Genomic DNA, 27,813 nt, shown 5'->3' on the forward strand with positions numbered 1-27,813 from the left:
TGGTATTCTAGTTTCTTATGTTCTAATTGATATACTGTTTCATTACCTATTTCTTTAGATATTATATACTTTTGAATTTTTATGTCTTTGTCTTTATTTTTTTTAAATGCCAGGGGTCTGAAAAATAATATCAAAAGGAAGGCTTTGTTTTTGTTTTCTAAGAGGCACAAAGTAGATTTTTGTTTTTTCCAAGAAAGTCACTCTACATCTAAAGATGTAAAATTCTGGAGGTCACAGTGGGGCAATGACATCTGGTTGTCACATGGGTCAGAACATTCTGCAGGAGTAGGGATTATGAGGTATAATTTTAATGGTAACATTTTGGAAACCAGCATTGATCCTTCAGGACACTTCTTGCTAATGGTTGTTGTTATCAATCATTTTATATTGATTATTGTCAACGTCTATGGTTACAATTCTGTTTCAGAAAACCATGCTTTCTTTAACACTCTAGATCAAAAACTTTCATATGCCTTATAGGCAAATATCCATCTGCTTTTCTGATTTTAGGTGGAGATTTTAACATAGCATTGAATAACATTTTAGATAGGCTCCCTCCTAGAAAAACAGTTTCCCCCAACTCAAATCTTGTAGCATTTATGGATAAATTTGACTTAGTAGACATCTGGAGAGAAATGTATCCGGATGTAATACAGTACACCTGGAGTAACAAAGACTGTTCAAGGCAGTCCAGAATTGATTATTGGTTGATTTCTAAAACATTAAGTAGCAATAATATCTTTATTAATATCAGTAAGAGCTAGGGTTGGGTATCGTTTGAATTTGAACGATTCTGATTCCGATTGCGATTCCTTGTTTCGATTCCGGTTCCTAACGGTTCTCGATTCCGAATTTTGCATTTTGCCGAGATTTCGTTATTTTTAGAAAAGTGAAGCCACACTTTGGATCGCCGACGTAAGGTACTCATGTTCGACTCGCGTGGTTATGCCAACACTTCCGGTAGACGCTTCTTCGTTGGTGTTGTTCAGCGGTTTCTTCTTCCGCTCGGCGGACTGTGAATATCGAAACTAGGAATCGAAATTTTAACTTTTGAACGATTCCGGGAAAAACGAAAAGTTAGTCTCGGTTCCAATCGATACTCGATTCTCGATACCCAACCCTAGTAAGAGCCCACTAACTGACCATAATGCCATTTACATTTTAGTTAACTTATCGCAAAATATCGCAATTAATGCTTGTAAAACGTCGCTCTGGAAGTTAAATTGCTCACTCCTGAAATATGAAGAGGCCAAACAACAGATTAGTGAACTAATTCAAATTTACTGGGAAAGGGCTAAATCACAAAAAGCTTATGGGCGTAATTGGGAGCTTTTAAAATATGAATTAGGGAAATTCTTTAGAAAATTTGGAAGTAATATTGCAAAGCAAAATAGACTAAAAGAGGATGAAATTCTTTCACAACTATCTACTATATCTTTTAAGGACCCTTTGACAGATATGCAAAGCATTGAATATTCCAAACTACAAAGTAAGTTAGATGACCTGTATAGATCCAAAGCTAAAGGAGCCTATGTTAGATCCAGGAGAAAGTGGCTGGAAGAAGGAGAGCAAAATTCAGCCTATTTCTTTAGGTTGGAAAGATCCAATGCTGTGAATGCTTCTATTGACCGTCTCCGTACAGATGATGGAGTTCTGGAGAATCCTAGGCAAATCGCTTCTTTTTGCTCCAAATTCTATAACAACTTGTATACATCAAAATATTGTGACAATTCAGCCAAATCTTTTTTTGAATCTATCTATCAATCATAATAAAGTTATTCCCTACGTCCGCATTAAATTGCCTTTTATAAGTGTAAGAATTGTGGCCATCTAATTCTGTTTACTAAACTGGTCTATTCTGGTGGGTGCGGTGATGCGGTGGTGATGACGCATGTAACATGTAGGGTGTCACTGCCAATAAAGCACCTTAAAGCTGTCACAAAGAACCGGCAAAAGATTATGAATAGGCTATGTAAAATATAGCAAGAAGATGTTTTAATTGTTTATTAATAAACAAGTGTATCTTTGTCAATGTGTCGGCTGAAAACATGAAGTTGACAATGCTGACTCGCGATCTTCGCAGTGAACGTGCCAGGATTAATAATCTAGCCTATAAAACGCGTGTGAAATGACTAAAGTAGTGATTATGTATACACTGAACGAATCTATTACATTTGCTTCGTTCTCAATACATTATTGAAAACATTTAATTTAATTGAAAGGAGGGTTTCATTTGTTTGTCCAAAATAATAATTTGGACAATACATCACAGGGAAGAAACAACTGTATATTGTTTGATTTGTTCATTCATTATTTTATTACATTGCCAGTTACGCTGACTGAATTCCAACTAGATTGATGAATAAGTGGGACCCTTTCAATTAAATGAAATGTTCTCATTAATTTATGGAGAACAAAAGAAATAGACTCATTCAGTAAATGAAACATTTTTAGAAAAATGTAAAAAGCAACATGATGGCAGAGCTTTTACATACATTTACATTTACAGAACAAGTTAACTCATGTCAGGTCTTAATTAAACTGAGGTCAGATGTGATGTTTCTGTTCCAGTATCAGGAGTGTCTGATCGCACACAGCTTGTGTGGGGACGGAGTCAATGTGAGTCCGACTATTCCCTTGAGATCCAGATCATCTCCAGACACTCCAGGTGGAGTTGTGAAGCGGTAGCTCTGAAGGAGAGAAGTGAAGAACAGGAAGAGCTCCATCCTGGCCAAACTCTCTCCCAAACAAACCCTTCGGCCTGAGAGAGAGAGAGAGAGAGAGGACGTTTTAAATCTATTTTATTTCTTTAAAAAGAGAACTTTTTTCCCATTTGGACACAAAACATCTCACATGATCACATCAATCAAGACACTCAAAAAAGAAAAACATATAACTTCACAACATATTAAAATTACCTATCACCCATCTGTTTTAAAAAATTTAGAATTAGGTTTTCCTCATGATCCACAGTGCACAATACTTCTCTTAAACCCCATGATTCCCTAAAACTGACCAGCTTTTTTGTCAATTTAAAGGGGTCATGAACTGGCTTTTTAAATGTTATTATATTGTTGTCTGAGGTCAACTTATAACGTTCGCTTGGTTTTTGCATTCAAAAACATCAAAATGAACAAGTAATAGGCTATTTTGTACCCTGGTTGTGTGCCTACCTAAAAAACAGTCGGTTTTTATGGGCGTCTCGCACTGAAGACTTGGAAATAAAGACCCACTGCTGTGAGTGGAGAACAGTTTTGCATATTATAATGAGTTTAACTCACCTGTCGGTGTACGTGGGGGAAAACGTCCAATGTTGTCCAATGGCAACCGGATTCGCCCATACATGTTCGACCCAGAGTCCGTGTGTTGCACCATTCCTTTCAGATCCAATATAGACGGCACAGCACCGTTCTTTACTCTTAATCGGTCTGCAAATCCAGTCTTGTTGACAAAACAGTCCTCAGTGAAATGAAGCGAACAGACGACGATGTTTTACCCTCATCAGCTGGAACATCATTAAAAATAAAGTTTATCCATGCAGTCCAATTGGAATCCACAGGAAGCTTATGCAGCGACTGTCTTGTACAACCAGGCGCTGCACAATATCTGTATTGCTCGGTAGCGATCCAGTTTGTGATCACGAGGTAAGCACATGTATGTTACTTAGCTGTGTGTAATGCGCGAATCGGTGGGCGGGGCTAAACCTGCCGTGGTGAAACAGGCGTTGATCATCTTCTGTGGGGGTGGTGTTTTATCCTCTTTGTCGTCATAGTTCCCCACTTTTAAAAACGAGGCGTTTTCAGAGGCTGTGTCAATAAAAGCTTTTATTGGACTAACAAGGACGTTTTCAGTTCTGAAACTTACAGGATATTCTTATAATATGATGACCTTCATCATTTTGACCTTCAGAAATTTTCCTTGAGCTTACATGTCAAAAGCTCAAGGAAAATTTGATTTCTCAGTTCATCACCCCTTTAAAATAAACAAAATCTGCTCTGATCCTTGAAGACACAAACCCACAAAGAGAGAAAGAGAGGGAGAGAGAGAGTAAGAAAGAAAGTAAGTAAAAAATTAAAATACTTTTTTTTAATTCCAAATCAAATGTTTATTTCTTCAAAACACTGGGTGTTTAGAGTTGAGCGTATACCTGCAGAAAAGGGCATGAAAGCATCTCTCTTGACAAACTGGCCCTTCTCATCTAGGAAGTGTTCTGGGTAAAAGCTGTTCGGTTTCTCCCATTCGCTTGGATCCTTCAAAACAGACGTCAGCAGAGGAACTACAGTGGTACCCTAGAAAATGGAGAAAAGAAAATGTTCAAGATGCACATGTTCTCGTTACTAGGCCTACATATTTAGGCCCAATCCCAATTCTACCCCTTACCCCATCATCTACCCCCAACACTTCGCCTTCCCCTTGTAACAGAGTGGCAAGGCGTATGGGGTAAAAATAATCCCCTGAGAAATGGGACACCACTAGCTAGTGCCTACGTCACAGGAGATGCGCCGATGTTTATCACAAACTTCCAAGTTGCCGTCGACAGCTTCAGTCATCTCAGTTGCTTGGGCTACAGCTATGTTTTTACATTTGTCTTGTAAAGTTTGCGGAAACCAACGGAGTTTGCAGAAAACTACGCCTAAGTTTGCTGGAGGATGAGGTCAAGGAAACGTTGGGTTTCCTCAGGTGTCCCTGTTTGATAAAGACCATACAAGACTGGTTGATCTGATCATGTTACAAAACTAAGCACTGTTCGTTTATATCGAGTTCACATATAACCACAAGAAAACAATGCGTTCATAGCAGATGTACGGTAAAATATAAGCCTATTCCCTTCCGCAATTATATTCACCAGTCATTAGACATGGAAATATGTTGTGGGATTTACGTTAGCAAACTATAGTGATTTTAACGGGGTTTTTTTTACAAACATTTTTTTGAAGACACCGACCGTAAATGTGAACTCAGGACTGAATGTAACATAAAGAAAACCATTATTTGTCATTAAAGTGTGTATGTCAGGTTAAAATTTTTTTTTAGATATATTAAATAATGTTTAGATGTATGAGTGAAAATGTAATTATCATTAAAATTATTACTGTGTAATTGCCCTACATTAAGCTTTATAGCCATTTCTGTCAAGATCATATTTTTAAAACACAGTGGAGCTGCCTGTGATGTCATAAGAGGGAGGTACATGTATTCGTATTGAACCGAAACGTACGGCCGTCACGGTTCGGTGCATGAATTTACACGGAGAATACAGGGTTAAAATAAATTAAACTCGCGTGCAAATTAATTAATGCGGAACTACGTTACTGTTAGATACGTGTTAGAGATGTGCGGTAGCCTATCAGAATAGGTCAGTGTGAAGAGGTTCAGTATGTGGAAAGAAGACAGGGTCGGCGTGACTGGGACTCGTTTATTCAGAAAAAACAAAAAAAGAAACGAGGCGCACAGTAGCGCATTCGCCACCATAAACAAACACGCGATCCAACACTTGCTTCTCAGTCTCGGTTGCGGTAGCCGCGTGAAGTCCCAGTCCAACTCTCTCTCTCTCGCTCTCTCATTCGCCGGTTATATACGGTCTCTCCACGGAAAATTACTGCAATCAAACACAGGTGTTCATCATCTGCACTTGATCTACTAATCTCACCGTGACCGTGCCGTGCGGCTCCGTCCTTTCTCTCCCGCAGCCGCTACAGACTCACGCCCCCTCGCCACAGTCAGGTTTGCCGAAGTGCTTATATTCTGAGAGCTAGTCTCGCGGCTGTCATCAAAAAGTGGACTCTGTGACCGGTTTTAACGGTGTTTTTGCACCCAGTGCAAACGCAGTAATTCACTATCGTGATAATACGCCTGCATATATACATTTCTTCTTTTTCTTATTCTTCTTCTTCTTCTTCAGGGTTTAATTGCGGTTGGCAAACCTGTTTCTTGCGTATACCTAACGAACTATCTAACTTAAATAACTAAATAAATAAATGTCCTAATCAAATAATTCTCTCGCTCTATCATTCGTACAATTACCAACACAGCTCACTGATTCACTCTCAGCGACCTGGGAAGACGTCTCCCTCTTATGACGTCAAGTGATTCGATTGGGGGGATGAGCAGTTTTAAGTGAGTACTGAAAATAACGAACTTTTTCATCTTATATTCTGCCTTTAGGTATCGAAAAACATACAAAACAATACACCAACTTGACAAACGTGTTTTTCCCCTAACTATTTTGTGTTAATCATAATTACAAATTTAACCTGACATACACACTTTAAGATACTTATTACAGACAAAAATTCTAACATTTATGGGTCTCGTTTTTGCTTGGGCAGCCATTTTGCTTCTGTAGCTGATGTATACAGTGACACTTCTCATACCCCTTCGTTTGAATGGCTATCTGGCCCTTCCCCCTAGCCCCCCTCTACCAACCAAAAGAGAAGCCCTACCCCTTCACGTGCACACGCAAAACAGAGGGGAAGGGAAGGGGTAAGGGGTAAGTTTGGGTTTGGTCCTTTTTACAAAGTTTATATACCCAAAAGATCAACCTCCTAGATGTACCGCGAGTTCTATGCATCTCCACAGTCAGCACATATGTCACTTAAGAAACAACACCTAACCAAACATGTCTTGCTCTTGATGCACTCAAAGTTATCTATTGCTAAGAAAGACAGACCATTCTGTCCTTTTGTACTGTCCTATTGACCTCTTTGCAAAGCGGACACTATTGAACTATTTACAAAGGAGATGATGATGCATCTTGCAACTTCACAAACCACTCAAGCAGATATATGTTTCAAGATATACAAAGAAAATATATTTTCTATAACACCTTCTTGATGAAGTATCCATTGAAGTGAACATCACAGCTGGTTTTATGCAGACTCAAGGGAACAATATTAGCCAGTCTCTGGGTTTCATGAATCACAGCGTCTGTATACGATAATTTCTTTCTATCTTCCACCGCTGGCTGACGTCCACCGATCACTCGGTCAATCTCCTCATGAACTCGATCTGCACACAAAAGCAATGTATGTTTTTTCCAATGGACACCATTGAATTTAGCATTAAGAAAAAACTCTTGGCATTACTGTGTTATTTACCCTGTATATCAGGGTATTTGGCCATGAGCATCAAACCCCAGCGCAGAGTCGTTGCTGACGTGTCAGTACCAGCGATAAACAGATCTGTCACAGTCCCCATTAGATTCTCATCGTGAAAGTATGAGTTCTTCTTACAGGATTGCTGACAAGCAAAAATACATTCAAAATGCTCAATTAAACTTGTAATAATCAGAAAACTGAAACATCAAAAAAAAAACCTTTAAGAGCCAAAATCCAATAGGACATGCAAACTTTGGAGGAAACAAACAGAAAAGTGTTTTTTTGTTTTTCTGTTACTTTTGGCATATGATGCAACAAGGATTGAAACCAGGACCCTGCTATTTTGCAAGTTCTCCAACTTAGAAATCATGGAGGGGTCTGAAATTGTCAACGTAGGCGCATGTCCACTGTGAGAGACATAATCTAAAAAAAAAAAAATCCAGAAATCACAATATATGATTTTTTTAAACTATTTATTTGTATGATACAGCTGCAAATAAGTATTTGAACACCTGTCTATCAGCTATAATTCTGACCCTCAAAGACCTGTTAGTCTGCCTTTAAAATGTCCACCTCCACTCCATTTATTATCAAAAATTAGATGAGGTTGTTAGCTGCATAAAGACACCTGTCCACCCCATACAATTAGTAAGAATCCAACTACTAACATAGCCTAGACCAAAGAGCTGTCCAAAGACACTAGAGACAAAATTGTACACCACCACAAGGCTGGAAAGGGGGGAATTGCCAAGCAGCTTGGTGAAAAAAGGTCCACTGTTGGAGCAATCATTAGAAAATGGAAGAAGCTAAACTTGACTGTCAATCTCCCTCGAACTGGGGCTCCATGCAAGATCTCACCATGTGGGGTCTCAATGAAATGTCAAGGCCCGTCTTAAGTTTTCCAGTGACCATTTGGATGATCCAGAGGAGTCATGGGAGAAAGCCCAAAAAAATGAATGGCTGAATCGTGGTCAGTGGACGAAGTGCAGACGTTCCTCTCGTAGGTTGCCGAGGAGCGGATAAACTATAACAGTCAGACTATTATCTCACCCACATTGAAGCGGTACTAACTGCAGTTGAAAATCAAATCAAGCTAAAGCGAACCGAGCCGTGTCGAGTAGTAAAGCACAGTGGAAAAGTGAAGCGAGCCGAACCATGCCGCGCCGAACCATACTAAGTTGTACCGAGTCGTACCAGCAGTGGAAAAGCGCCATTAGTCAAAGCTGATGATTACTTTTTATTTTCTCCTCTATATCTATGGAACAAGGTGATTTCAGTACCTCGTCGCTCTGTTTGCGGATGAGAAAGGAGTCGACAAACCCTCTGCGCTCGTGTGGATTCAGAGTCTCCAGCAGTTCAGTGAACAACCTCGTCATTTCTGCTCTTTGTTTCAACACATTTCTTACAATAATCCTTTTGTTGTTGATGAACGGACCCAACCACGGAAATATATTATAAAGCTGCAAGTACACACAGAGAAAAAAAAAATATTAAAGGGTTAGTTCCACCAAAAGGAAAATTCTGTCGGTAATTACTCAACCTCATGTCGTTCCAAACCCGTAAGATCTTCGTTCATCTTCGTAACACAAATAGTTTTGATGAATTCTGATGCCTATCGGGGGGTGCATGCGTTTAGTTATGACGCAGGAGCTAGCGTTCTGACATGTGACCAGGAAACACAGGGCTGTGTTTACAAGCAAAGGTCACACATACGTCGTGGTGCCCTCATGAACGCGTGTCGGAGACTGATAAGAAAGACAAGAAATTGTTGAATAAAGTCTTTATTTTGGCGCCAAAATGTATTCTCATCGCTTCATAACATTAAGGTTGAACCACTGTAGCCAAATGGCCAAATTTAGCCAAATAGCCAAATTTTATTGATGTCTTTCCTACCTTTCTGGACTGTTAAAGTGTTGATTAAATTGCTGTCAATGTAGCAATTGACAGCAATCAATTGACACCCCCCCCCCCCCCTCCCTACGGGTTTGAAACAACATGAGGGTGAGTAATTACTGATAGAATTTTGATTTTTTTTTCTTTATGATTAAAATTTTTAAAATAAGTTACCAAAAATACAGTAAAACATATTTCCATACCATCATAGAAACCGATCCCAAAACCCGAACATTTTCATTTGCCTTGTTGACCATTTCCGTGAATCGAGGGTCTGTGTATTCAAATCTGCTGCCATACACAATAGATGAGATGATGTTTGACACAGCGTAGTTCACAGGCTGTGTTGTGTCGAAGGGTTTCCCTGTGAAGAGAAAACAAATGTCTCTCAACGGATTTTTTAAAGGGATACCTCAGGATTTAGCATTAAGCTTAGTATCAGTAGAAAACCAGTAGTATTTTCAAATTATCCCCCTGATATGAAAGAAAAATAATTTTTTGTCTGGAAAAAATCCTCCGATGACGCAAAAATCGTCATTTTGCGTCATCGGAGGATATTTGGGCCAGAGGCTAAAGACTACAGCCAGCGTTCCGCATGTTTTCAACACGCCCATATGGGGCGGGATCTCACTCACAGATTGTAACGATCGTGTCAGCCATCTTTCTGTAGAAGCTAAGCTAACGGCTCTTGCCTCTTAGTCTGTGTAGAAAGTTTGTATAGTAGGCTAATCACGATGGTGGAAAGTAGTTTTGAAGTTGAAATGGCAGAAGGGGATTTCGAAGATCTGTTGCGAGAATCTGATGTTCGCGGCTACCTGTGCGATACGCAATACAGCGATAAACAGTTGCGGGAGATGTAGGAACAAGAGGCGGCCGGTGTGAGACCTGAACCCGGCCAGACTTGAGCTGGGGCGGGCGAGAATCTGATGCTCCCGGGCTACCTGTACGAGCCGCAATACAGCAATAAACAGTCACAGGAGATGGAGGAACAAGAGGCGGCCGGAGCGAGACCTGAACCTGTCCAGACTCGAGCTGGGGCGGGCGAGAATCTGATGCTCGTGGCTACCTGTAGGAGCCGCAAAACAGCAATAAACAGATGTGGGAGACAGAGGAACAAGAGGCGGCCGGAGCGAGACAGACTCGAGCAGGGGCGGGCGAGAATCTGATGCTCGTGGCTACCTGTACGAGCCGCAATACAGCAATAAACAGATGTGGGAGACAGAGGAACAAGAGGCGGCCGGAGCGAGACAGACTCGAGCAGGGGCGGGCAAGAATCTGATGCTCGCGGCTACCTCTACGAGCCGCAATACAGTGATTAACAGTTGCGGGAGATGGAGGAACAAGAGGCGGCTGGAGCAAGACAGACTCGAGTTGGGGTGGGCAAGAATCTGTTGCTCCCGGCTACCTCTAAGAGCCGCAATACAACGATAAACAGATGCGGGAGACAGAGGAACAAGAGGCGGCCGGAGCGAGATAGACTCGAGCAGGGGTGGGCAAGAATCTGATGCTCCTGGCTACCTCTAAGAGCCGCAATACAGCAATAAAAAGATGTGGGAGACAGAGGAACAAGAGGCGGCCGGAGCGAGATAGACTCGAGCAGGGGCGGGCGAGAATCTGATGCTCCTGGCTACCTCTAAGAGCCGCAATACAGCAATAAACAGATGTGGGAGACAGAGGAACAAGAGGCGGCCGGAGCGAGACAGACTCGAGCAGGGGCGGGCAAGAATCTGATGCTCGCGGCTACCTCTACGAGCCGCAATACAGCGATAAACAGATGCGGGAGACAGAGGAACAAGAGGCGGCCGGAGCGAGATAGACTCGAGCAGGGGCGGGCGAGAATCTGATGCTCCTGGCTACCTCTAAGAGCCGCAATACAGCAATAAACAGATGTGGGAGACAGAGGAACAAGAGGCGGCCGGAGCGAGACAGACTCGAGCAGGGGCGGGCGAGAATCTGTTGCTCCCGGCTACCTCTAAGAGCCGCAATACAACGATAAACAGATGCGGGAGACAGAGGAACAAGAGGCGGCCGGAGCGAGATAGACTCGAGCAGGGGCGGGCGAGAATCTGATGCTCCTGGCTACCTCTACGAGCCGCAATACAGCGATAAACAGATGCGGGAGACAGAGGAACAAGAGGCGGCCGGAGCGAGATAGACTCGAGCAGGGGTGGGCAAGAATCTGATGCTCGCGGCTACCTCTACGAGCTGCAATACAGTGATAAACAGATGTGGGAGACAGAGGAACAAGAGGCGGCCGGAGCGAGACAGACTCGAGCAAGGGCGGGCAAGAATCTGATGCTCCTGGCTACCTCTACGAGCCGCAATACAGCGATAAACAGATGCGGGAGACAGAGGAACAAGAGGCGGCCGGAGCGAGACAGACTCGAGCATGGGCGTGCAAGAATCTGATGCTCGCGGCTACCTCTACGAGCTGCAATACAGTGATAAACAGATGTGGGAGACAGAGGAACAAGAGGCGGCCGGAGCGAGACAGACTCGAGCAGGGGCGGGCAAGAATCTGATGCTCCTGGCTACCTCTACGAGCCGCAATACAGCAATAAACAGATGTGGGAGACAGAGGAACAAGAGGTGGCCGGAGCGAGACAGACTCGAGCAGGGGCGGGCAAGAATCTGATGCTCGCGGCTACCTCTACGAGCTGCAATACAGTGATAAACAGATGCGGGAGACAGAGGAACAAGAGGCGGCCGGAGCGAGATAGACTCGAGCAGGGGCGGGCAAGAATCTGATGCTCCTGGCTACCTCTACGAGCCGCAATACAGCGATAAACAGATAAACAAGAGAACAAGTCTGGCTGGGCTCAGGTCTTGCTCCAGCCGCCTCTTGTTCCTCCATCTCCCGCATCTGTTTATCGCTGTATTGCGGCTCGTATATGTAGCCGGGAGATTCTTGCCCGCCCCTGCTCGAGTCTGTCTCGCTCCGGCCACCTCTTGTTCCTCTGTCTCCCGCATCTGTTTATCGCTGTATTGCGGCTCGTAGAGGTAGCCAGGAGCATCAGATTCTCGCCCGCCCCTGCTCGAGTCTGTCTCGCTCCGGCCGCCTCTTGTTCCTCTGTCTCCCACATCTGTTTATCGCTGTATTGGGGCTCGTAGAGGTAGCTCGAGTCTCGAGCAGGGGCGGGCGAGAATCGATGCTCCCGGCTACATATACGAGCCGCAATACAGCGATAAACAGATGCGGGAGATGGAGGAACAAGAGGCGGCTGGAGCAAGACCTGAGCCCAGCCAGACTTGAGCAGGGGCGGACTGGCGGTGTGAGTGCTTTCGCTGTGCGCCTATGGAAACAGATAGTCCTATTGCTGTCTTGAATCACAGCGATGCCATTTTCTTCTGGTGAGAATTTTATCAATTTATCAAGTAACTCACGATGTATCAAAGCAAGCCTAGTTGTATCCATTTTTTTGGATTCTGACGCCTGTAGCCGGTAGGCGTGGTTTGGGATGGCCTCGTAAGGGCAGCAAAGAAAGTGCATTCTAGGAGTTGTCGTCTTTCAGCCACATGAGTAAAAAATACATTTTCTGCCTTTTCTCAGTCTACAATGCTTCAATTTCAAAAATAATTTCACATTTCTACTATATCCACAAGTTTCCGAGGGGCGCTCCTGTAAAAAAAAAAAAAGTGGGTAAAACTTCCGGTGAGGAAGTAGCATTCCAATGTTTTTTTGTGTGTTAGTTAGCAAAGAGGCTAGCTGTTTTTCTGAGAATTATTTTACTATTTAAAGACGCAAATATTTATGAGAGATGTCGTTGCGGAGCTCAGGGACAACATGTGCTGTTTGCGGTTGTATGTAGAACCAGGCTAAACTAATTCAGTGGCTTAAACGTGATTGTTTTGAACATAAGCTGAAAACGAAATCAGAGTGATCCTGCCAACGACTGTAGTTTCCATCACCTCCCAAAAGACGACGAATCTTCCTGTGTACATTTGTTTAAATTCTTAATATTCTATAAACTCTATCAGCATGTGATTGGCTGTTCGTTACTGATGTTAACGTTACACCTAAACTCAGGATCAAAGCCTGTGTTGACAGAATACCAAATGTGCCAGTTAATGTATTCAAGTAGCACACTCATTTATAATTTTGAAAAAACTCCAAAGCACAAAGTGTGTATTTTTTATTTCAATTCACCATGCCATGTGAGTATTGATTATTAATAATGTTATAATACTCCCAATCAACTACTGCGGAGGGTAAAGGTACTGTTATTTCACCCTTTTGAATTTCGTTGAGGTTGTGTTCCCACATCGTTAGCTAGTTTGGATCGCTATAACTTAAATGACTGTCAACTGTCAACTGTCAACTCGAGTTTGAGCAGATTCCCAATCCCTACCTGGGATCGGACATCGAGGAGAGGACGCTGGCGTTGTTTGTTCGCCGCTTCTCCGTCCGAAAATCCGAAAATCCTGTTACTGTTGCTATCTATCCAGGCTATACAGTATACTTATTGACCAGCACTACTACGTCCAGTAATTTTAACTAGTGCAAACTTCATGGATGTGTTTGTACGGATTTCGCCGATTCCAACTGTTGTCAACTTACCAGACTGCCTTCTCTCGGGGCTTTTGTTGAGTCTGGCGGCTCTCCTCTGCTCGGCGCTGGTGCTGTGGACGGACACCTGGCCGTTTTCCGCGACTGGCGCGATGTTTAAGTATTCCGTCACCCAACTGAGGAGTTTCAACAATTGCAACGTTCCATTATGCATACCAGTCATTAAACAACTTGGATTACTTCGCCGGCCGCGCTACACTCACAGGGGCTGCGGCAGAAAGTTTGTTTTCTCCCGGTCTGATCATGGCATTCCATCCTTCTGGTGTGGCGCACGCCCCGTCGCACTTCCAATACGTCATCAGAGCGCCACCCTTCCCAGAATAAGTAACGCTGGAATTTCCGTGACAACTCTGAGCATGGATCGGGAGGGAAAACGTGGAGTGGATTTCAGTCTACTCCGGCCAATACAAAGACACACCGCTCCATCTACCATCACGATTGAACTGTTCAATGCACAATCTATCACAAATAAATCCTGCCTTATACAGGAACATATTCTGGATAAATGTCTGGATTTGGTGTGCCTTACAGAAACTTGGCACAAACCAGATGTTTTCTCTGCTTTAAATGAGACCTGCCCTCCTGGTTACTGTTACCTACAGAAAGCCCGTAATACAGGGCGTGGCGGCGGTCTGGCTGTCATCCACCGAAGCGATCTGGGCCTGTCACCCATCACCATGGCCGAGCCATCTTCTTTTGAATACCTCGCTTTTAAGTGCAAGCCTCCTCTCTCCACAACTATATTTCTCATTTATCGGCCACCCAGACCAAACCCGTCTTTCATCCCAGAAATGTCTAACCTTTTGACAACACTCTGTACTATGTCTACCAATATCATAGTTCTTGGAGATATGAATATCCATGTCAACTCCCCCACCTGTCGTTTTGCAGCAGAATTCTTACAATTACTGGATTGTTTTAATCTAACTCAACTGGTCGATGTCCCAACTCACACTAGGGGACACACACTCGATCTGGTCATTACAAACTCTGACCATCTCAGCAATCTCCGGGTTTATGATCTGGGCATCTCTGACCACAAGGTCATTTCTATGATGATGTCTTCACCATCTGCCCTCATCAAGCCTAAGCGCCAAATCTGCTTTAGAAATCTCAAAAACATCAACTTAGATTCTTTGGCATTCGACCTTCAGCATCTTCTCTCTGTTAACAGCTCACCAGTCATGGACCCTTTGGACCTCTACAACAACACCCTCAAGAGCCTCCTTGATATCCACGCACCAGTAAAAACCAGGACAGTGACCTTCTCCCGAACAGCCCCCTGGTACACCAGTGACCTACGGAAAATCAAGGGATCTGGGCGGGCCATTGAGCGGAGATACAAAGCCACTGGTCTCACTGTCCACCAACAAGCTTTTCGGAAACACCAACATAAATACTCTAAGTCGCTAATAAAGGCACGGTCGTCATTCTACTCTAAAATCATCACAAACAATCTCGGAAACTCAAAGCAGCTGTTTTCCACCATTAATCATCTCCTTAAACCACAGACCCACTCATTTACGGAAAACACAGAAGAACGCTGCAATAACTTAATGGACTTTTTCAAAACTAAAATAGATTCAATCCGCTCTTCCATTCATGGATCCTCAATCCAATCTGCCCCATCTGTCCATCTACAGCCTGAAATCGCCTACCGCTTGAAATGCTTTCCAGCAATCTCAAATCAGGAGGTCGAGAAGATCATCACAAGGATGAAACCCACCACCTGTGCCCTCGACCCTTTTCCTACTGCCCTTGTCAAAAGAAACTACGTTATTCTAAGCCCTCTCATTACCACTGTAATAAACCAGTCTATACTGTCCGGCACTGTTCCATCTGCTCTTAAAACCGCCATAATCAGACCACTCCTAAAAAAACCCACTCTTGCTCCTGATATATTATCAAACTATAGGCCAATTTCAAATCTTCCGTTCATCGCAAAAGTCTTGGAAAAAGTTGTTGCCACTCATCTCCAGGACCACCTCAAAAACAACCACCTATTTGAAAAGTTCCAATCTGGTTTCCGCACAGCTCATAGCACAGAAACAGCGCTCGTCAGAGTCACAAACGATCTACGAATGGCAGCTGATGCTGGTTCACCTTCCCTTCTCATACTGCTCGACCTGTCATCTGCTTTTGACACTGTGGACCATGGCATTCTACTCAACCGGCTGCATCAAACCACTGGACTTAGTGAAATAGCCCTGGACTGGTTCAATTCATATCTGACGGACAGAAAGGAATACATTTCGCTTGGAAAATCAAGTTCCCGGGAACATACAGTTACCTGCGGAGTACCTCAGGGGTCGGTGCTTGGCCCCATTCTCTTCATCATTTATATCCTGCCAATCGGACATGTCATCAACCGCCATGGAGTATCTTTTCACTGCTACGCCGACGACACACAACTGTACATGAAATCCGATCCACAACCAACTGCAGCATCGCCAACATCATCTCCATCCCCAGCACTCACTGCCTGTCTCGAGGAGATAAAGGGGTGGATGAAACAGAATTTTCTCCAAATAAACTGTTCCAAAACTGAAGCAATTCTCATAGGCACCTCGCACCAAATTCAGTCATCCTCACTCTCCGGAATAACTATCTCTGGCCAAGACATCCCGCTTTCCACAACAGTTACCAATCTCGGCGTGAGATTTGATCCACAACTCACCTTTGAAGTCCATATCAAAAATCTCTGTAAGATCTCCTTTCTTCATCTCAGAAACATTGCAAAACTCCGCTCTACACTTACATTAGCTGATGCTGAAAAACTGGTCCACGCCTTCGTCTCCTCTAGACTGGATTACTGCAACGCTCTTCTCATCGGGATCCCCAACAAAAGTCTGCAAAAGCTGCAGTACGTTCAGAACAGCGCTGCTAGGATCCTGATGAGAGTGCGAAAGCATGAACACATCACTCCCATCCTCCGCACTCTTCACTGGCTTCCCGTTTCTGCTCGGATTGAATACAAGGTTTCACTTCTTACTCACCAATGCATCTATGGAAACGCACCCCCCTACCTGAAAGAACTACTTACCCCTGTTTCTACAGCACGATTCCTTCCGATCACAAAACTCAAACCGCCTCAAAATTCCAAAAACTAAACTCTGCACAATGGGTGATCGTGCCTTTTGCTCTGCTGCTCCCCGGATTTGGAATGCCCTTCCGGACCATTTGAGGGCACGACAGACCATCGACTAGATTTTGTTTTTATGGTCAGACCTGTAGCACTTTGAGGTTTTTCTTTTAAAATGTAAGGTGCTTTTATAAATAAAATGTATTATTATTATTATTATTATTAACTGTTGAATGAACGAGTGTCAAGCATGTAAAGTCGCGCTTTGTTTACTTCCAACCGGAAGTCGCGCCCACTTTTGACGCAAGGCCTCATGGGGCGTAGGAAACTTGTGGATAAATGACCAATATTAAATACACATTCATCTTCCCAGAGGTGAAGTATCCCTTTAAACTAAGAGCACGATTGCAGATGTCTATAAATGTGTTTCAGCTTGTACCTTCAAACTTATCAAACTCTTCTTTCAGATAGTGAATTTCCTCTATGATTTTCTCTTCACTTCCTCTCTTGCCCATCCCGAAGTCCCGCAGGTTGCTGAGAGCGAAGCGTCGCATCTCTCTCCAGTTCTCTCCATTGGAAAAGAGGATTCCTGATCAACACAAACAAAAACAGTCTCAGCAACAACACAATCAGATAAGGATTACTTTGTGAGTTAAACAATAAACATACATTAACGTTAGATCGTTGGGACTTATATAATGCATATAATAAGCAAGCTTTCACTGTATGCCAAGTTAATAAGTTAATAAGTCATTTCACCACTGACTACACTGCAAAATTCAACAGGTGTTCTAACCAACCCTTTTTAGTTAACTTTACTTAATGTCTTACCTTAATTGTAAAAATCTAGTAAATTGTACTATTCACATACTGACTTTTTAACTCCCATGTTAAGATTAATTGATTGCTTTGAGTGGCATTTTGTCAAGCAACAATTGGTTTTGAGGCGGGCAATTCTTAATAGCTTTTTCACTTATTATCTCACTTCTGCAGTTATCTCACTAATTTACCAAAGTCATCTTGAATACTGAATTGTAAATACAAGTGAGAAATTTAGTGAATGCCTTTAAAAGGTTACCAAACTTCTAAATAAATCATTAACTTTATTTTTCCTGTTGAATAATGATCTTTTACAATTTTATTGCTAACACTTGTGAAACTTTGAATTGGGTTGATATTTGTGAAAATATCTTGCAATTGACAATTCTTGAGTCACACAAAGACTTCAACATTCCGCATGCATAACAAAACAATGGAAACAATGCAATGTTATTTATTTGTATTAATTTTAACAATAATGATTTTTTTAAAGTATAATAATTTGTTATATTTATATAGCGATTTTCTGGGTACTCAAAATGCAAATGTAAATTAGCAAATGTAAATTTGTCAGTACACACTTCTATTCCCATTTCAGTTTTTACTTTTTTAAGTAAGTTTAACTAATTCGATTTTACAGTATATTGATAAATGTATAGCTATATGTTTCTTAAAAATATATATGACATAGTTGCATTAGTCTTGAGATGCCACGAGGAACTGAAAGGATTTGCAACATGTTTGTTTTTCAACATTTACAGTTTGTTCTGTACATTACGTTTCTGTTGAGTTGAGAAAAAAAACAACCCAACGACAAAGAATCCTACCATGTTCGCCGTGCATTAACCTGAAACCAAGTTCAGTTTTTCTGTCGCCGAACTCTTCTGCATGGTTCACGAGAGCATCTTTGACAGTTTTGTACCCAACTAAAACAACAAATTTTCTGGGACCCAAACACACTTGGAATATGTTTCCGTAGGTTTTGGACAGCTGGAGGACACAGAGAAAGACATTTACAGACAAATCTTAAAATGTTAGACCATTATTCATTTTAAACATATCAAGTTCCCACCTCAAAAAAGGTGTCAAAGGGTCTCTCGAGGTCAAGGGTCAGCAGGTTCCCCAGCAGCGGCAGAGGTTTGGGTCCCGGTGGCTCTTTCCCCTCTTTCTGAGATCTGGATCCAGAGGAAAGCAAATACAGAACCAGAAGCAACAGCAAAGCGCCCAGTAATGTTCCTGTGCTGAGAAACTGCAGAAGTGACTCGATTACAGCCATGTTCTCTCTAAGCTTCTGAACTGATGCACTCGCAGATTTATAGATGCATTTACAGAGCAGGACTCTTTAATGGTAGCTCCAGTCATCAAGTCTGATTCAAGGCAACTTGACATGGTATCTTATAGGCATTCAGAGGGCAGTCCTTAAAGGTGTTGACCTTACACACAGCAGTAAGGTGTGTTAAGGGTCCCCTGTTTTAGCAGGCACTTAGCATCTAAAGACAACAGAAAATCACCCATGGTTGTGAACCTCCAGCAGACCTACAGTGTCTCAAAAGAATTCAAACAACAGGATCAATGGGTTTGACAATATTATCAAATGGTTATCAACACTCTAAGGCCCTGTCCACACAGAGACGCGTTTAGCTGTATACGTATTGGCATTTCGTCCAGACGGATCCGGAGTCCCAGGGTGGATAAATCTGAAAACGACACCCTTGCGTTTTCGTGTGTACGGCCAATCCGTATATTTTGTGAAACGATGATGTCATCACCCCACGTGTAGACTAGTCAGACAGTCACGTAACTGCAACAACAACTGCCGAACTACTTGTATAATAATAATAATAATATAATAGGCTATAATGCGGCAGAAACTACTGAGCCTCTTGTATTCCTTTATTTATTATTTACTTGATTGTATTTTTTTTTTATTAATTTATTTAAGCCTATACTTTCTTCCGTATGCTATGGTGCTGGTCTGTTGTCCGATTAAGACATTTCGTATTTTGTAGGGATGGGGATTTAAAGCAAAAATAATACTCAATGATCGATGGGAAGTACTTGATTATTAAGGCTATTGAAAAAACGCACCCCTGTAATGTTCCACTCCATTTCTCTGTAGGTTACTACGTGTTAAAGGGTTAGCCCCTTAACTGTCACCGTCCCGGTACCGGGACGCCTAAATTTACTTCACTATATTTCTATTAAATCCTAATCTAATTATGACAAATTATATGTCGTTGGAAAGGTCTAAGACTTCTAAATAGATATTCTACCCCTGTTTTGTGTTAAAAATGATGTAGGAAGAGTAATTGATGAATTTATGACAAGAGTGCACCTCAAAAAATCTGCATCATAACAGGAGTTTTGACCTTTGTCACAAAAAGTCGATGCACCCACTTTTAATCATTGAAACTTCTGTTTTTATGCTAAAAGTTCATAATAAAACATATTTAGTATTTTTTAATAAAAAATACAAAATTATAGTATAATATTATCCTCTAAAAATGACATTTTATATTATTTTTATCGCATTTTTTATTATATCACATATTTTAGTAGTTATCATAAATTAGGTATCATTTGAAAGCTTATAAACTCAGAATTCATCGTGTGAAAACTGTTTTATAATTGAACGTTGCGTTACCATAGAAACGGTACTTATTTTATCAGGCTCCTCCCCTTTTGGGCGTCATTATATTTCATAATTTATGATCAAAACCTTTTCAAATCTTGACAAAACTGATATTGTCAGAAAGGTCTGAGTCTCAAGGTTCCAAATTTTGTGACAGAATTGACATTTGGACAGCAATGTATAACTTTGTTAAGGCAGAATGTATACAACTAAATTCGATGGAATTCAATGGCACCCGGTGGCTATTTTTGGTACTACGCCTAAACAAAATCTCATGGGAACTTCAATTTTTGTGATATCAACTTCAAATTTGGAACATAACTTGATGAGATTTATGGCTTTGGTTTTATAGAAATTTTAGAGTAAAAAATATTTTGTAAAATATATATTTTATATAAAATAAAAAATATATAGTACATGTACTATATTTGATTTACTGTAAATTTAAACTTTCATAACTACTTTATCCTTTCATTTTTTGAAGTGTTTTCACTTCAGCAATATTCTGCTGAGTGTTTTCTTTAAAACAAGACCAAACTTGGGTATATTACAACCATTTAAGTTTGAATAGTGCATTTTAACCCCCATTCTCAAAAAGGGGTCATTTTTCTCAGTTCCACACTCTTTGTAGGGCAGCATAATGACGCTGCTGGTCTTTGTGTGTAACCGACTAGCATACACTCTATCTAAGCTCGGGAGCTCAGTGACTGTGATCCGCTGTGATCGTTGTGCTTTCTTCACCAAATGAGAAGTATTGATGGACCAAGAGAGGTTTTTCGTAATGTAGGCTCCAAGGAGCTTGATGTCATTTACCTTCCTCCACTTCCTCTCATTTTATTACATCCATGCATGTAGTTACAGGCTAATCATATAAAACTGTGAACTCCTGTCTCACCTGGACTCGAGGCAGTAACGTGAGCTCCACTGAGAGTCTTCACTCCTATTGGAAAATCACCTTCCAAAAAACCTGTAGCACACAGGGAGACAACGCTGAATAACCTGTTTTTGTGTGGAAATGGCTTATAGTTTAATGAATCGACAGCCAATCTTCAACATATCTGCTCTTAAACATCTGGGGTCTGAGGTGTTTTCTGGGTCCTGGAGCTGTTCTGACATGCTTTGAGATATAGCTAGTTATTGAACTAACTAACTTTTAACTTTGAAGTCACTGAAAACAGGGTTGATTTTGTAGCTTTGATTTTTTTTTTCTGCCCTTCTCATTTCACATAACACAAAAAGATATTGATTTAAAATTTGCAAGACATGTTTGTGTTAGAAATATAATTTTTTTAATGAACTAAAATAAAAAATATTTTCTATGCAAAATATGTCATATATATATATATATATATATATACATACATATGTGTGTGTATATATATATATATGTGTGTGTGTGTATATATATATATATGAAGAGTTCAGATGCAAAAGCCTCTAAGTGCCATTTGAAATTTTCTTCTAGAATGATAATTTTTATCAAGCTTGTATATTTAAGTTCAGTGATTTCACTTAAATGACAATTCATAGGTAATATGCATTCCCATTTAAGTCAAATTAATGAACGTAAATATACAAGCTTGATAAAAATGATCATTATAGAAGAAAATTTAAAATGGCACTTTTGCATCTGAACTCTTTATATATATATATATATATATATAATGACTTTAAATGCTATTATAAGCTATATTGTTTGTATTTGATATATTAAAAGCTTACTATAATAATAAAATCAGACACACACAAAAGGTTGAGTGCATCTCTCACCTCAGTCACACTTTAACCTGGAGTGACTTCCGACCTACTTTCACAGACCTGATTAAGCAATGCAATGTTTCGCCAGAGGGTTTAGGCTGTAAAACCATGTGTCATGAACACTAACTGTCCCTGTCAATCAAATCACTTCTCAAAAACCTGTCGGTGCACTGTAAAAAAAAAAAAAATGTTGGTTTAACTTAAAAAAGTAAGTAACCTGGGTTGCCTTAAAATTTTAAGTTCATTGAACTGGAAAAAGTGAGTTGTGAAGGAGATTAATTCAACCATCAGAAACTCAAAATTATATGTTATCTGAACTAAATAAATTATTTAAGTTTGTTTGACAAAAGAAAAAATGTTGTGATTACTACACTGTAAAACAAATTGTTGGTTTAACTTAAAAAAGTAAGTAACCTGGTTGCCTTAAAATTTTAAGTTGACTGAACTGGAAAAAGTGAGTTAATACAATGAAGTAGATTAATTTAACCATCAGAAACTCAAAATAATAAGTTATCTCAACTAAATAAATTATTATAAAGTTGATTTGACAAAAGAAAATATGTTGTGATAACAAATCTTGAAAATATGTTTTACAGTGTGTAGTCAAGTCAATAATATCACTGAATATTAAGAGTCCCCAACTAAGTAAGCCAGAGAGAGGAAACAGAGGCAAGGAACCCAAACTTCATCATGACAGAATGGAGGAAAAAAAAAAAAAAAAAAAAAACGTGAGAGAAACCAGGCTCAGTTCTCCTCTGGCCAATGAATGAACACCGTGTCAGTGTGATTCAGGCTTACAGGTCAGAAGTCAATATGGACAGATTGTGTCACGCTCAATCTTAAAACCCAGGAACTAAACTAAACAAGGTACAAGAAAATATGACCAAAATAACATTTGAATAACGGTTCACTTGTGTTTTTATAATCAACCACAAAATATGCAGTGAATTAATAATTCATATTAATTAAAGACTTTAAACTACCAAATACTCAAACTGTAGACAATAACTATGAAAATTGAAATAATCGCATAAAACATTTGCGAATAAAGTAGTGTTTCTATTCCATGTGTTTTGTGCAAAATATCAGTAATAAAAATGTAAATTGCTGCAATCGGGGAAGCCATTATGGCTCAGACCTTGAAGATAAAACATTTATGCGCATCTTGGCATTTCCATCCAGCATTTTTGAAAACGATATCCCAAAATTTGCATAAAAATAGATGGATGGAAATAGCTATTGCTCACCCTGAGATGTTAATCATTTTGCACTGGTCTGATGTTCAGCTATTGTATTGTCTTTAAATAAACAGTTCTAAAATCTAAAATGACATTGAAAAATAAATGGCAATAAAAAAAATACTCTAAATGGTTCATTCTCAGCAGAAAGAGCGACATTTTTCCTCTGTTCAGTTTTACTGTTTATGTTGATGGCCAACTGTGGCAAGAGTAAGGTTGCATCACTATAGTACACAGCTGTTTTAACGCACCTGCAATCAGACCAAAGATTATTTAACATTGTGCAATACACTTTTAAACCTCTCCACTGCAATATATCAAAACAGTAGTGTATCATGGTGATAGTTAATGTGATGAACTTTTACATGTGGTTCCTCTGCTGTGTGAACTTGAGAAGAACTGACTTCATTAATAATCACCATAACACCAGCTGATTCAAAAGAATGAGCAAAAACAGAGAATGTCTAATTGAAGAGAATTGGCATTGGCTGGTTACCTCCGGGTTCTGGACTGGCTGCAGTAACACGTCTGTGTCCATGCGGGGGCGCTCGTGGTCGAGTGCAGAATGACTGGGAGTCAATGGGGTTTCACTAGGGCTGGGTAATAAATATCGATTTCTCGAAATTAATCGATTCTCATTTTTACGAACCGATATCGATTCTTAAATCTCAAGAATCGATTAGTCATCCTGTTTCATTTGAATGAATGGGACATTGTATCACGGCTGCGCGCATCCAAAAAATCACAATAATCTTTGTCCTTTGTTACTATTGATATGAAACAAAGTCTCAATTTTCAAATTACGTCCATTTTCTTTAGAAATTCAAAAACATAAATAGTGTTTTGGCGCTGTGGCGTGAGATCGCTCTGGCGGAGCTCATCTCTCTTCCGGGTTAATAATACCAGTCACAGCGCGAAATAAACATGAATGAGCATCTGAAAGTGTGTTAAAGATAGAGTACAACTTATCGAAATCCGGATCATGTCACATTGATTCGCTCAATCAGCGTTTCAACCGAGGAAAGACGTCAGTTAAACAGCTAAACAATGTCATGTATCGTCATATTTACCTCAGAAAACCCAAATAAACTCGTTAGTCAGCTAGAAAAAATAACTCTAGAGAGGAGCATTTTGCTAAATATATACACCATATTACATATGCATTATAATCTTAATGTTCTTCAATAATTAATGCATATTTGAATAAATCTGCCTAGTTTTTATGACAGCCACCATTTTTATATTTCATAAAATCGTCTTATTATAAAAATAAATAAAAGTGTAATTTAAGTGATTCATTCATTATTACCTTCATATTAGGCTAATGAAGCCTAGCAGGCTACAACTACTACCATAGTTTACAGCATTAGTTAAGAGATTTGATTTCCTTGAGAAAAAAATGCCATTTATTGTAACTGATATCCAAAATAATCGATATTGAATCGAATCGTAATCGAAATCGAATCGAATTGCAAGCTTGTGAATCGAAATCGAATCGAATTGTGAAATTTGTCTCAATACCCAGCCCTAGGTTTCACCCCCAGAAATCTACTTTTCTCAGGATGTATTTTTTTTGTCAAGTAATTTCAAAGTTGCATTCAAAAGGGAGGGCTAAGAAAATACACCCATTCACTTATCTGTTCTAAAAATCTGTTCAAAACTGTGATGACGTCACACAATAGCAGAATGCTAGCGTGTTCCGGCCAACAACGGCCTAACCTGTAAGAAATCGAAACGACATAAGTACTCGTTCACTCGACTTTTGGCCTATAATCTATATTGAACTTGCGGAATCAACAATAAAATCGATGTTAATTTAACGACAAGCAGGTGAAAGAGACACATTTAGCCCCATAGACTCCCATTCATTCTGCACTCGCTCGTGATCACCTCCAGTGGAATTCTAATGGAACTGCAACCAGGATGATACACAATAGGGCTAATAGGAAGTGCCAAGGCTCTCCGTTAGATGGGCTCTGGCAAAAATGATGACAAAAAGTAGTGCAGAGAAAAGATCCTGCTGCATTTGATCAAATGCAATGCTGTTTACACATTACAAGTGAGTGTAAATATTAAATTGTGCCGCTGTACTGACAGACAGTCGGCATTTGTCCTCCTTTCCCATGGCTGAACCCTCACCTGTCTGAGGATGATCAGCTCTTCTTGCTAACTGCGTCAGGGGTAGACAGGAAAACGGAGACTGTTTTGATTCTTGCGCAGGTCTGAGAACAAAAAAGGTGAATGATTGCATAGAGGAATTTCAGTCTTCTTCAACCCATTTACTGCTAAAAGTCAACGAAATGAACTCTAGCCTTCGTTTTCCAGAACAATGCTGACACGAGTTTGAAACTTTTGGCATTGATGGTCCCATGAAGAATCTTTAACATCCATGGAACATTTTCATTGCAAAAATAAAAAATAAAAATAAAAGGCTTCTTTATAGTGAGAAGAGGTCCAGAAAACCGTCCATAGGATATCCATGAGAAAACAACAGGATTCCTTTGCATAAGGCTGATTTAATAAAAAAAAGAACAGAAAATGGCAATACTTACATTTCTCACAGGTTAATTGAGTGATAGCCTACAGTACACAAGATTACAATTATGTAAATTCCCTTTTTGCATTATGGTATATTTTTAATCAACATTGTCATCATTAACATTGTCAAGTTTGCTTTCTCGATTCTCAAAATGCAATATTTCAGTTTCAAACAAGCAGTTCAGACACGACAGCCAGAACAATACACATAGAAAAGAAACTATTTGTGGTCAGTCACCTTAAAGCCCTATTTTATCTTTAGTACGTCAGTTGGTACGAGGTTAGGGTGACGAATGAGCCAGCGTTTTGTTTTTTAAGTACATTCAGTTAACATGAATCTGGACTGAAATATGGACTGACGCAGGTTAAACTGATTGGGGAATCAGAACAATGTTGCAATCCAAGCAGCATGAAGTACAAGCAGAACAAATTTCTCATAGTTATATAAAAAAAAAAACCTTCAAGGCAAGAAACAATCGCACAAAATGGTCCTTAAATGAAATCCTTGGCTTTAGTCCACATCAGTAGTGCAACAAAACACAGCAGGATGACTCCAAAACCACAGTAACAAGCTAAAGTTTGTGTAAATGTTGTGGTTTTTGCTCTGTGACAGACTCTCATCACACAAGCGAACGTTAGTGTGTGTCTAAAGACATTCAGTTTGATGCAGACTAGTGTTCATCTGCGGAATTACACACAGCCCATGTTCCACTATTCAACAACAAAATAACATAATAATAATAATTCACAATCTGGTAAAAATCATACCTGGAAATGTGGAGGGAAAAGGCATTAAAACATTTGTGGTCTCTTTCAAAAACAAGTGCAAAAATGAAGGAATCTGGGGTTACTTTTAGCAGCGAAATTTTAAAAAGTGACTTATTTTGACATAAATAACATAACACGTCTATTAATAGAATGATTTCCTTTTTTTTTTTCTTTTTTTTTGGAAGATGAATTGATATATCACAAATACCTGCCTATAAATGCCTAGATAAGGGGAATAAAGTTGTATAAATTCTAGGGCTGTGCAAAAGTTAATTGCGATTAATCGCATCCAAAATAAAAGTCTGTTTTACATAATATATTTGTGTGTGCTGTATATAATTATTTTGTATATATAAATACCTATGCATGCATGTTTATATTTAAGAATTATTTGCGCTTAAATTCTGTATATATATATAAATACATAATCTATATTATATAAATATAAATATTTTATATAGGAATAACACATTTTCTTAAACATATACATGCATGTGTGTGTATTTATATATACAAAATAATTATATACAGCACACACAAATATACTATGTAAACACAGACTTTTATTTTGGATGCGATTAATCGCAATTAACTTTTGCACAGCCCTAATAAATTCTATAAATGACCTAAAGCTATTCTATAAAATTTCATATTCACTAACTTTTCCTGTAAATTTTATTTTCTATTGTTATTGCAAACCCAAAGGAGCAGCATTTTTTTTTTTTTTTTGCTTAGACTTTTGTTTTGGACATCGCATATTTCAATATATTTTCGCCCATTTTTGCATATTTTATCAGAAATTGAAGGGGGGGGGGGGGGGGGAACCACAGTGGAAAACGGATGAAGAGAAACAAAAAACAAAATCATTCATAAATAACAAAGTAACCGCACACAATGATGAACAAACAGCACTTCCTTTCAGGCAAGACCCAGAGTGTTTCAGGGTGTGACGAACTCCCCGTTGAAACTCGAAGCGCCCGCGAACGCACAGACAGGTCAGAAATAAACACCGAATATGGTTTCTACTGGCCGAGATCTTCAGTTAGTGGTCCTGCCTCTGTGCTCGAGTCTGGAAGTGTTATGCATGATCATGTCAGAAGTGTGTGAAGAGAGACACCTGAGCAATGTCCATTGTCTGATGGAGAGTCGGTCGGCCCAGGATGAACCTCTTAACTCAGCAGGTGAAGATCGCCTCGAGGAGCGTGTCATTTCCCGCAGGCCTCAGCGGCGCAGAGCTGGAACTGGGCGAAGCCGAGAAACACCTGTTCCAGTGAGATCTGGCTGACGCAGTAGTCCTCGATGCTGTACTTCTCTTTGGCTGTTTCTAGCACCCCGAACACCTGAGACAAATGACACGTGTGTTTACGGTGCGAACTGTGCGCTTTCGTGGAGGTCTTGTCTAGCCAGCGGTCGTTATGCAG

The 27,813-nt window shown here is 40.2% G+C and overlaps 2 protein-coding genes across 3 annotated transcripts in view; both read right to left on the reverse strand.

The window, feature by feature from the left end:
• Nucleotides 1–852: 852 nt before the first annotated feature.
• On the reverse strand, nucleotides 853–19,057 carry LOC120490208 (cytochrome P450 2K1). 2 transcript variants are annotated; one of them, XM_089128180.1, is made up of 9 exons: nucleotides 18,531–19,032; nucleotides 18,286–18,448; nucleotides 17,079–17,228; nucleotides 9,194–9,354; nucleotides 8,378–8,557; nucleotides 7,098–7,239; nucleotides 6,827–7,008; nucleotides 4,148–4,289; nucleotides 853–2,761 (listed from the first exon to the last, which is right to left on the reverse strand). In XM_089128180.1, exons 1-9 carry the CDS (start codon nucleotides 18,732–18,734, stop codon nucleotides 2,574–2,576), a joined length of 1,512 nt encoding a protein of 503 aa, XP_088984306.1. In that variant the 5' UTR covers nucleotides 18,735–19,032; the 3' UTR covers nucleotides 853–2,573. The 2 variants fall into 2 exon arrangements, with proteins under 2 accessions (XP_088984306.1, XP_088984307.1); XM_089128181.1 differs by lacking the exon at nucleotides 853–2,761 and adding an exon at nucleotides 3,600–4,001 and having other exon boundaries at nucleotides 18,531–19,057.
• A 6,525-nt stretch (nucleotides 19,058–25,582) lies between these two features.
• abca3b (ATP binding cassette subfamily A member 3b) overlaps nucleotides 25,583–27,813 on the reverse strand; it is a 61,822-nt gene continuing 59,591 nt past the window's right edge. Inside the window, exon 31 of the mRNA XM_089128175.1 lies at nucleotides 25,583–27,732. Coding sequence (XP_088984301.1) covers nucleotides 27,598–27,732 — 135 coding nt within the window. The 3' untranslated portion in view covers nucleotides 25,583–27,597. The remainder of the gene's footprint in view (nucleotides 27,733–27,813) is intronic.

Source organism: Pimephales promelas, chromosome 3 (assembly GCF_988280905.1).
Source record: "Pimephales promelas chromosome 3, fPimPro1.hap1.1, whole genome shotgun sequence".
NCBI classification, from domain to species: Eukaryota; Metazoa; Chordata; class Actinopteri; order Cypriniformes; family Leuciscidae; genus Pimephales; species Pimephales promelas.